This window comes from Bubalus bubalis, chromosome 3, assembly GCF_019923935.1.
Source record: "Bubalus bubalis isolate 160015118507 breed Murrah chromosome 3, NDDB_SH_1, whole genome shotgun sequence".
In the NCBI taxonomy this organism is placed as follows: Eukaryota; Metazoa; Chordata; class Mammalia; order Artiodactyla; family Bovidae; genus Bubalus; species Bubalus bubalis.
In genome coordinates, this window is record NC_059159.1 from 108,854,663 (window position 1) to 108,866,759 (window position 12,097).

Genomic DNA, 12,097 nt, shown 5'->3' on the forward strand with positions numbered 1-12,097 from the left:
CACATAAATCCAGATATGGAGGTAGACAGATGGATGAACATGTTACTTAGTTTTTTACTTTGGGCAGGTTTCCTGACCACTACAAGCGTTTTGTCTTCAGCCACAGATATTACAATACCTACCTCACTTGCAGGGCTATTGTGATAGTCAGTTTAATAATACATGAAGATGCTTAGTGCACTCCCTAGCATGAAACATGTATGGATTTACATCAAGATTCATATTATAAGAATTGGAAGTTGTTAAATTTATTTTTTATCCTACGATCAAATTTAGAAATTGTGCTTTCATCTAATGTTCTTTACCTACCTGCTTGCTACTCTCCCACAAAAACTGAACTTCAGGAAAGACTTTTTTTTTTCTATTTAGAGCAGGGCAAAGACTAATAGAGTTTTGCCAAGAAAATGCACTGGTCATAACAAACACCCTCTTCCAGCAACACGAGAGAAGACTCTATACATGGACATCACCAGATGGTCAACACCGAAATCAGATTGATTATATTCTTTGCAGCCAAAGATGGTGAAGCTCTATACAGTCAGCAAAAACAAGACCAGGAGCTGACTGTGGCTCAGATCATGAACTCCTTATTGCCAAATTCAGACTTAAATTGCAGAAAGTAGGGAAAACCACTATATCATTCAGGTATGACCTAAATCAAATCCTTTATGATTATACAGTGGAAGTGAGAAATAGATTTAAGGGCCTAGATCTGATAGACAGAGTGCCTGATGAACTATGGATTGAGGTTCGTGACATTGTACAGGAGACAGGGACCAAGACCATTCCCATAGAAAAGAAATGCAAAAAAGCAAAATGGCTGTCTGGGGAGGCCTTACAAATAGCTGTGAAAAGGAGAGAAGCGAAACGCAAAGGAGAAAAGGAAAGATATAAGCATCTGAATGCAGAGTTCCAAAGAATAGCAAGAAGAGATAAGAAAGCCTTCTTCAGCGATCAATGCAAAGAAATAGAGGAAAACAACAGAATGGGAAAGACTAGAGATCTCTTCAAGAAAATCAGAGATACCAAAGGAACATTTCATGCAAAAATGGGCTCGATAAAGGACAGAAATGGTATGGACCTAACAGAAGCAGAAGATATTAAGAAGAGATGGCAAGAATACACAGAACTGTACAAAAAAGATCTTCACAGCCCAGATAATCACAATGGTGTGATCACTGACCTAGAGCCAGACATCCTGGAATGTAAAGTCCAGTGGGCCTTAGAAAGCATCACTACAAACAAAGCTAGTGGAGGTGATGGAATCACAGTTAAACTATTCCAAATCCTGAAAGATGATGCTATGAAAGTGCTGCACTCAATATGCCAGCAAATTTGGAAAACTCAGCAGTGGCCACAGGACTGGAAAAGGTCAGTTTTCATTCCAATCCCAAAGAAAGGCAATGCCAAAGAATGCTCAAACTACCACACAATTGCACCCATCTCACATGCTAGTAAAGTAATGCTCAAAATTCTCCAAGCCAGGCTTCAGCAATATGTGAACCGTGAACTTCCTGATGTTCAAGCTGGTTTTAGAAAAGGCAGAAGAACCAGAGACCAAATTGCCAACATCCGCTGGATCATGGAAAAAGCAAGAGAGTTCCAGAAAAACATCTATTTCTGCTTTATTGACTATGCCAAAGCCTTTGACTGTGTGGAGCACAATAAACTGTGGAAAATTCTGAAAGAGATGGGAATACCAGACCACCTGACCTGCCTCTTGAGAAATCTGTATGTAGGTCAGGAAGCAACAGTTAGAACTGGACATGAAACAACAGACTGGTTCCAAATAGGAAAAGGAGTACATCAAGGCTGTATATTGTCACCCTGCTTATTTAACTTATATGCAGTGTATATCATGAGAAACGCTGGACTGGAAGAAACACAAGCTGGAATCAGGATTGCCGGGAGAAATATCAATCACCTCAGATATGCAGATGACACCACCCTTATGGCAGAAAGTGAAGAGGGACTCAAAAGCCTCTTGATGAAAGTGAAAGTGGAGAGTAAAAAAGTTGGCTTAAAGCTCAACATTCAGAAAATGAAGATCATGGCATCCGGTCCTACCACTTTATGGGAAATAGATGGGGAAACAGTGGAAACAGTGTCAGACTTTATTTTTCTGGGCTCCAAAATCACTGTGGATGGTGACTGCAGCCATGAAATTAAAAGACACTTACTCCTTGGAAGGAAAGTTATGACCAACCTAGATAACATTTTCAAAAGCAGAGACATTACTTTGCCAACAAAGGTTCGTCTAGTCAAGGCTATGGTTTTTTCTGTGGTCATGTATGGATGTGAGGGTTGGGCTGTGAAGAAGGCTGAGCGCCGAAGAATGCTTTTGAACTGTGGTGTTGGAGAAGACTTGAGAGTCCCTTGGACAGCAAGGAGATCCAACCAGTCCATTCTGAAGGAGATCAGCCCTGGGATTTCTTTGGAAGGAATGATGCTAAAGCTGAAACTCCAGTACTTTGGCCACCTCATGCGAAGAGTTGACTCATTGGAAAAGACTCTGATGCTGGGAGGGATTGGGGGCAGGAGGAGAAGGGGACGACAGAGGATGAGATGGCTGGATGGCATCACTGACTCGATGGACGTGAGTCTAAGTGAACTCCAAGAGTTGGTGATGGACAGGGAGGCCTGGCGTGCTGCGATTCATGGGGTCGCAAAGAGTTGGACACGACTGAGCGACTGATCTGATCTGATCTGATATGTATTTCGCGGGGGTGGTGGGGGGGAACCTTTACCAAGTAAACAGTATTATTGCCACTACCATTGTTTACTATTTGATTGATTGAAATAGAATTTGCAAGCTTGTATATTAAACTTTGTGAAGACCACTGATGTCTGAACTCCAAATCTGACAAGGAAGCAAGGGAGGAAGGACCAGACACACACTGCATGATGGATGTGAATAAGATTACACAAGTTTAGTTCCTTTTTTATTTAATCTCCAAAAATACAAAGGATAATGTTTCGGTACTGTGTCTTTATGAAAATGACTGTGCATCTTATTCACCTTTCTATGCTCAATACATGGTAAAATACTGATGTTTAATAGGTTCTCAGTAATTATTTGGTGAAGGAATGAATGGGTCCATGAATAAATGATAACTACATGAAAGGCACTTGGAAAACAAACATCATTTAAAGGTTCTGCTGAGCTCTCTGATATGAAGCCTATGTATTATATATATTGTTTTATTAAAGTGTAATTATACATAGGTTAAACTTTCATAAAAAGGCAATTAAGTTTAAATTTCAAAGCTTTTAGGGATTCAGGAATGCCATATTATTAATGTCCTAATATATTTTGAAGTTTAAGTTCAAACTTTATCTTAGCAATAAAATCAGTCATAATTTGAGATATGGTTTTTGGATGATTTGCTTATTACTATTATCAAAATACAGTAATATATGTGATATAGTGTGGTGATATTTATTAATAAAAGAGCTCTCTGATTTAACAGTAACATACAAATTTTCAAAATTTTTCTCTTAAAATAGCAACATTTCATTGAATTGGATGAAAATAGACAGAGATTATTGCAGAAATGCAAGGAACTTATGAAGAGAGCCAGGCAAGTATGTAACCTGGGTGCAGAGCAGACTGTTCCTCAAGAATATCAGACAGTAAGTATAAAAATATATAATGCTACAAGTTAACATAGTTAACACAGGATTTTTAAGCTTAAAATGTGTTAGGCATTGTACAGGAGCATGTAAAACATGATCTGCCATAAAAAATGAGATCCCCCTGCCACCATTTTTAAACTGAGTATGCATGTAATTTTGCTCAATGAATTTTTTCTTCATGATACTCTAATGTACACCATGTAGTCTTATTGCTTAGTACCAAAGTTATTCAGATATGGGTATCATTTTGCAAAATTATTCCTACCAAAACATTCATCCAGTAAAAAGCTTTTTTCTCCAAGCACCTTTTTAGGAGAGGTTTGGGAGATGGGATATGGTTTTTCCTGGAAATGTAGTACTAGTAATTGATATATAAGAAACAGTACATAGAGGTGATAGGTTCGAAGAACAAAGACAAAATGAAAATGTTTTCCTGGAAATCAGGGTGTTTGTTTAGGGTTCTTTGGGAGTGGATTCTTTATGACTAACATCTGTTGGTAAAGAAAAGAGCCTTTCCTTCTTCTCATTTGTGTACTTTGTATTCTGACATATCATTCAGTTAGTAAATGAGAAGATACTGCCCTTTCCTGCCAGTTGTACATTGAGTAGGTAGCCCCTTGACCTGAAGCTTTATCTGACAGGTAGGGGTAATGCCTTGATTATCTTCTATCACACATTGAACAAAACACATACTTTCTTCTCTCTTGAAATCTATATTCTAGTCTGGAGGGTGGGGAAAACAAAAAGCAAATAGATGATGTTGGGAATAGCAGGACCTACTAAGAAGAAGAATAATACAAGGTAAGAGGCTAGTGTCAGAGAAGGCTCCTTTGAGAAGATACTATTTTAGATGAGTGCTGAATGAACAGAAGAAATCAGTCAAGTGAAGGTTTGAGGGAAAAGCATTCCCAGCAAAGAAAACAGCTTATTCAAAGCTCTTGAGGTAGAAGTATATTTGGCTTGTTTCAGAATAGAAAGAATCTTAGTGAGGCTAAAATTTATTATCCAAGGAGGGCAGAAGTCAGATCCTATAGGGCCTTATAGGCCATTGAAGGAATTTGGGCTTTACTTTGAGATGAAGTCCACTGGAGAGTTTTAAACAGAAGATTGAAAGAGGTAGGACAACCATTTGTAGAACACTCCAGCTGCAATCTGGAGAATAAAGTCGGGATACAAGAATGGAAGATGACCATTTAGGAGATTGTTGCTTTGGACCAGGCAAGAGACTATTGTGGTGTGGATTAGGGTGGAAGCACAAATAACAGAGCAGTTTACAGACGTGCGGTATCTTTTAATGACAGAACCAGCAGGACTTACTAATGCATTTGAATTGAAGGGTAGAGAGAAAATCCCTAAATTTTGCCAATTACTCAGATGGAAAATATCGAAGGACAAATAGGTTTGCTCAAATTGGTGGGGAAGGTGGGTAAGTTGCAGAGTTGTTTCACCATCTTAAATTTGTCTGTTAGAATCAAATGAAGATACGAAATAAGTGTGTGGTACGTGAGTTCAAAGGACAAGTCAGATTCAACAAACAATAAATACCTGAAAGCTTATAGAAGCTGAACTGCTTTCCAGAAGGTTAGAGGGAAAAAAGGTTAAGATATTAGATTAATGTGGCAAGTTAGGATCTTTTTCAGAGTTTTAAGATTCATTTTGCACATTGTAGCACATAAACTTTTGCAAGTTGTGCCGACAAAACGTTGTACGGCTTGCCTGCCCCCGCGCTGTTCTAATTTGTCACTATGGTATGGTCTCAGAAGATAGTACTGTGGTGAAATTCTATTGTCAAAGTAATTGGATTCTTAGGATGCTTGTGTAGTTCTTCACAAGTACAGTATAAAGTTCTAACTTCTTGCTCTCTTTCAATGCCCCACATATTCTGGACCCATTCTACCAATTCAGCAAGTACCCACCATTCCAAATGGACACAACTCCTCACCCCCCATGGTATGCAGTGCTCTTTCTTTTTCTCCAAGCTCCTGTCTCTCCTCTGCCTTACTTTGCCCTAGCTGTTTGCTTTAAGGCCCAGAGATGAATTCTAGGCCTCTGAATTCTCTTACTATTTCTTGTAGCTCCTGTAGCATGAACTGATAATTCCTTTCTCTCAATTCTATAACCTGTATGATGTGTACCGCTTATTTTAATACTCAACATCAATACATTGCCTTAAGGTGTTAGCTCGTGTTATTAAGTATAAATGTTTTCTTCTAAAGTATAGACCCCTTTTTGAAAGCAAAAAGCCATGTTTGTAATTCCTTTGATTCCTTACTGTGTTGTGCTAGCATGCTGTTCAACATATAGCAGACACTCAACAGAATATTTTCATTTTAACTATTTGAATTGAACTGTTTTCACTGTCCTACCTATAATAATGGACAGTTTTTTCATTCTTTAGGCTTTCCAAGATCTTCCAAACACCTTGGATGAAATTGATGCTTTATTAACTGAGGAAAGATCAAGAGCGTCTTGCTTCACAGGACTCAATCCTACGGTATGCTGCTCTCCCTAATGCCTACTGCAGTCGCCACACCAGCACACCCTGCCCCCGCCCCCACACAGTTCCCTCCAGTACTTGCCTCCCACTCTGTTCCTGCTGTCTAGCTTATTATTACCAAGAACTCTAGTACAATGTACTTTTAAATGCCAGATTCTGAATCTATTAGAATTTTAAATAGATTCTTCCTAAGGAACACAGTGTTCTGTGCCTTTTCTTTATAAAAAGAATACTCGGGCTAACCTGAAATACTGAGATGTCTTTTTTTTTTTAATGACATTTTTTTAGTATGTTACAAGAACATAAATTAACTGCATACAAACAGTGGCATTTTCAATGTGATGCAAAATTTTTTGTACCTTTATCCTTTGGTAGATTATTCTTAAAGATTTTTTTTTCTGCCAGGTTGTTGAGGAATACACAAAAAGAGAAGAAGAAATAGAGCAATTAACTGCGGAACTAAAGATAAAGAAAGTTGAACTGGATAAATATAGAGAAAACATTTCACAGGTAATTATTCAACTTTTTCTCATGTGCATTAATAATATGGGAATGTAGAATAATGCAAAATGAAATAACGTTTCTAAGAAAAAATGTATGTTCTCAGGACTAGATTGATATTGATTTTTTCTATGTAAAGTTTGTATCAATGTAATAACACTTCTTTTACATTGTATTTTTATATTGCTTTTACTTACAGGTGAAAGAAAGGTGGCTTAATCCTTTAAAAGAGCTGGTAGAAAAAATTAACGAAAAATTTAGCTATTTTTTTAGTTCTATGCAGTGTGCTGGTGAAGTTGACCTCCATACAGAAAATGAGGTAAAATTGCATTCGATATGTTTCGTGACAAGAATTTTAATTATATGCTAAAAGTATATGTAAATCGTTTATATACTCTAAAGTTATATCTGAAAAATTTTCTTATTAAAAAAAAAATGTCCAAAGGAAAGAAGAGACCATATATAGGATTCCATCAGGGTCACTTGTTGTTTTGAAGATGTTCTTCTTGGTGACGTCTGAGATTAACGACTAATAGCTTACAGACTCTTTTCATATCCAGCCTAAGTAATAATGGTTATTCAGTTGTGATGCACAAGTGCATTGCTTTTTGAAATCACTCCTCAAGTTTGAAGAGTGTCATATACAAATTGGCAAACATAACTGAAATATAGAATAGTATCAATGATTTCCTTTTGATCAAGAATATGAGTTCACAAGAACAAAAATACTTAAAAATTTTGGTACTGATTTCTTGAACTATATACGTTTCATGCATTGCAATTGTGGGTAAAATAAGATTTCCATTAAGAAATATATGAAGAGATGAACTAGGATGTCCTTCAAAATGAGTGGGTGGAGCTATAGATGAAGCAAGATAGGTCATGTATGGATCACAGTTGAGACTAGTTGATTGAGCTTATTTGGGAGTTCTAATTTTGTAAATGTTGAAATTTTTCCCTAATAAAGCATCTCCTTTAAGGAGGAAGAAATGTAAGGCAAGGTAGTGCCTTTATTTCTCCTTAGGAATTTTGTCCCATTACTCCTGTATCTGTTTATTATGAAACATAAGGTAGCAAACATCATGTAACTGTAAGTTTTAGTAAGCTATTAGACCTGCCAAGAGAATTGTCATCTACATAGTCTGGGCTTGCTAGAAGGAAGAAATGTATTGTAATAACATGTAATTTATAATATATTTCCTTTGTGCCAGAAACTGTGCCAAGCATTTCTAGGTTTACCTTCTTTAATCTTCAGAACCATTCTATAAAGCAGGTGCTTTTTATTGACTATTTTATAAATAAACTGAAACAATATTAGAACCACTTGCTCTCTACAAGCTCTAGAGGTCTCCAAAGATCTATTTAGATAAAACTGATATCATGAATAAGTCAATTACAAGAGTAAAGAACTTAAATTTATTTTCAAAAAACAGTATAAAATTGCCAGAGAAAACTCTTCACCTTTCATCAACTTTTTAAATGTTTTGTAGGAAGATTATGATAAATATGGAATTCGAATTAGAGTTAAATTTCGCAGTAGTACTGAACTGCATGAATTAACTCCTCATCATCAAAGTGGAGGTGAAAGAAGTGTTTCTACTATGTTATACTTGATGGCACTTCAGGAGCTTAACAGATGTCCGTTCCGAGTAGTTGATGAAATCAATCAGGTATTGCTTATTCTTTTATTGGGTTTCACTCTATCTTGTAATAGATTTAAATCTAATCATTATTATTGTCTTTCTTTAGGGAATGGACCCAATCAATGAACGAAGAGTGTTTGAAATGGTTGTAAATACTGCTTGTAAAGAAAACACATCTCAGTACTTCTTTATTACACCAAAGGTAGGTAATAAGTAATCTAAAAATATTCACATACTTGGAAGTCCCTTATGGCTAAAACATGTAGATTTTGGCCCAGTATGTGTAAATATGAGCAGAAACAGTCCCAAAATAGATTATAGTAAAGGGGGACAAGTTCCAATAACATACTTAATCAGAAACCTTATCATTAGAGGAAGAAAGTAGTAGGCATAGCATTATGTTCTAGAGCTGAGAGTTCCTCTGCTTTTTTGGCATTTATTCTTCCTCTAGGGAACTTCCTCTCTTAGCACTGAAAAATGACAGAAGGCACTGCTCCACCTCATTTCCTCAGAAAGGCCTGTTTTGCTCTGTCCTGGCCCAGAGGAAATCCTAAGTATCCTCAAAATCTTCTCTTCACATAAAAAACAGACTTACCTTTACAGAACCATTACAATGGGAAATTTTCTTTTGTTACCTCTTGTGCTATGGGTCAATTATGAAACTGCTGTATAGCAATCAAAGATGTTTTTATTAGATTTTTTAAAAGAAATTTCATTGGAGATCCTATCTTAAATTCAGTTTTTATCAAATAGTATAATCTCTTCTTTTTCTAGCAGATACTCTGTGGAATAGCTAGATCTGTTAATACCCTATTGTTGTTGGCTTATAAATCCAACCACCCTGTTAATACACTTTTCAGGCTATCAATCTATTACAGTACCTGACTATAGAAGTTGCTTGAAAGGTGTTTTGTGGATAAAAGAGTGAAATTATCCTAGGAAAGTTCTGGAGGATATACTTTTCCACGGTCAACCCAGGAAGCAGTGTGATCCCATTGGCCTGTGAATATAGAGGGCTCCCAAGATATGTTGACGAGTCCTTAGGCCAGGTTTCAGATGTGGTAATTCAAGTAAAAATCGCTATCTGGCAGAGTGTATGTTGAGTTGAGAACTTCATTAAGAGTTTCATTAATTTTACAAATAAAATGTATTTGACTCTACACGTGCAAGTTCAGAAAGTTGTGCTTAATATATAGCATTCTATGACAGTTTGTTTTAACACTTCACAGCTCCTTCAAAATCTCCCTTATTCTGAAAAGATGACAGTATTGTTTGTCTACAATGGTCCTCATATGCTGGAACCAAACAGATGGAATTTAAAGGCTTTCCAAAGGCGGCGGCGCCGTATTACATTCACTCAGCCTTCTCAATGAAAGTGAAGGGCAAGAACTTGGAGACTTTTCTGTTAAATCCTATATGTAAGTGTGGCTCAACTGAATAAAAGTTAGATTCATTAAGACTAAAGGATCAGTTATTTTTGAAACCTGCTATTAGATACAAATAGGTTGATGAAGAGAGACCATAATAACTTCTTTCTGTGGAACATCATCTGGTAGTAAAATTTAAATCTTGTGTCCTTAGCACTCTGACCATAAGTGACTGGGTCCCCACTTTTACAGTATTGGCTACTCAAATGAGAACTACAGTGGAAGGGATTATTGGTTACAAGAAGTTTCGTTGACATGGGAACCCTGAGCTTTACTTGCAAAGTAATTTTAACTACTCTTAGAGTCTAAAGATGACTCTACAGCTAAAGTCTGAGTTTCTCCCAGTGTTATATTTAATTTTTAAAATTTGATATGGAAATGTCTAATGTAGTATGTAGTAATTTATGACAAATCTATTCATTTCTTCCGATTAAAAAGCTTACCTTATCTCCACTAGGAAATGGGATTTTAGGAACCTTTTAAAAAAAGTTTCATGAAACTTGATACTGTAGTTGTATTGGTATCTCAAAGGAGGGGAAAGTACTGGGAGCAGGACTTCTTTGAAATGCCACAAGATGGCCACTAGATGATGCAAAATGCAACCAAAAGATTGACAGAGAAGAAAGTGGCAAGAATTTTTAAAGAATAACCCTATAAAATGTGGGTGGGTCTTTTCGGGCTTAATCGTTTCTGTTTTCTTTTTTTAATTTAAAGTCAATTTTTACATCTTAAATTTCTAAAACATTTTTATAATTATTTTTAGTAAAATTTTTCTTAACATTTCTTATACTGGTTTCTACAGTTTATATTTGAAATTTCTCAGTGTTATGTAGAGTGAGCAAAAGCATTGATTTGTTTAAAACCATAATATTTTTAGACCTTAAGCTTGTGTAGGTCCTTTTAATTTACAGTGTTGATCCTACCCCAGTATCTTAGAAAATCTAAACTGTTCTTGCAGCATGGAAGAATCAGATTAGAAAATCATTTGTTTATCTCTGAGTTATACTAATTAACAGTGCCAAAACATTCTATTCTTTAAAATCTTGTAAAAATAAAGAACTGGATCAAGGACGTATCTTTGAACAGTGTATTGGATCTGTAGAGGTAATGACAATTATTTTTTTGACTTGGTAGCTTGACTAAATTGAAGAATTGCATTCATTTTGGGTTTTGTATGTTCTTAAATAGCTACTGAAATCTTAAGTCAAAGTCTACATCCTCTTATTTGGACATTTTCTCTCTAAAAAGCTATTTTTTTCTTTATAAAAATTTTAAAAGAACCTTCCCCTCTTAAACTAAGTCTAATGCATGTACTATGAAACTATTTTGAAATAACATTTTTACTAGTGCAAACAACTCATGTAAATATTGAAAATGTTGGTAACATGTTAGTAAATGAATGTTTTACCAAATGTTTTGTTGTTAAATACTTTGTTTTCCATCAAAGTATCTTTACTAACATGTGCTTGGTGTAGTTCATTTATTGTCTAAGTGCCAGTCATCTTATTTCTAAAAACTGATCATCATTGTGAAAAAAGTTTGAAGATTATTTCAGTTTGCATATGCCAAGAATTATTCCAAACCTTGTTTATAAGCATTTGTATCTCTGGTGGACAAATACTTGGTTTTACACTGAAAGTTGAGCTGCGAATAAATTATGTATTTTAACATTAAGTCCTGCACAATAACTCAGCCACCTGAAACGTCACATATTTTCTGAAAAAGTTGATTTTAATTACAAATTGTAAAAACTTCATATAATAGTCTTATTTGATGAATAAAATATTTAAAACCCTAAAAGGTGACAAGCAATTATTTGTAATGACAAAATCTTAATTGATTTGCCTAAGGTTTTTAGCATTAAAAGGAAAGATTTCTTGCTGCTTTGTAATTGTCTTTTGGAAATGTGTTTATTTTCTTTGGTGTATGAATCTTTAGTATCTAAAAAAATGTAATTTGGGGGAATTCCTGGTGGTCCAGTGGTTAGGACTTCGTGCTTTCACTGCCAAGGGCCCAGGTTCAGTCCCTGGTCTGGGAACTAAGATCCTGCAAGCTGTGCAGCACCACCGAAAAAAAAAAGTGTAATTTTGTCCTGCTACTATGTATCTGCAGGTGTAACTGGAAAAAAACTCTTTGTGGGAAATGCTCCTTTGTTGGTAATAAATGCATATTTTCATGTTCTTTTAGTGTATGTCTTTTTAAATGAGCACTGTTTTTTATATACTTTGAATCTTTGTAAGAGTCATTTTGGTTTTCAGATTTGCTAAAAAGTCTATTGAATGCCTACCATTTACAGAATACTGTTTGGCAGTCTATGTTCAAAAAGATAGAAAATTTAGTCCCTTGTCTTGCTGCAAGGCGATCTTAGTCTAAATAAAGCCATAAACACCAGA

The 12,097-nt window shown here is 35.7% G+C and overlaps 1 protein-coding gene across 3 annotated transcripts in view; it reads left to right on the forward strand.

The window, feature by feature from the left end:
* Positions 1–11,885, forward strand: part of SMC5 (structural maintenance of chromosomes 5) — a 99,934-nt gene extending 88,049 nt beyond the window's left edge. The window contains exons 18-25 of one of the 3 annotated variants that reach the window (XM_006080615.4): positions 3,508–3,633; positions 5,542–5,586; positions 6,035–6,130; positions 6,539–6,643; positions 6,834–6,953; positions 8,125–8,304; positions 8,384–8,479; positions 9,507–11,885. In XM_006080615.4, the coding sequence (XP_006080677.2) occupies positions 3,508–3,633; positions 5,542–5,586; positions 6,035–6,130; positions 6,539–6,643; positions 6,834–6,953; positions 8,125–8,304; positions 8,384–8,479; positions 9,507–9,650 (912 nt within the window). In that variant the 3' untranslated portion in view covers positions 9,651–11,885. Of the gene's footprint in view, positions 1–3,507; positions 3,634–5,515; positions 5,587–6,034; positions 6,131–6,538; positions 6,644–6,833; positions 6,954–8,124; positions 8,305–8,383; positions 8,480–9,506 lie in introns of those variants that run through there. The other 2 variants (XM_006080616.4, XM_044939949.2) reach the window with 2 other exon arrangements.
* Positions 11,886–12,097: the final 212 nt, after the last annotated feature.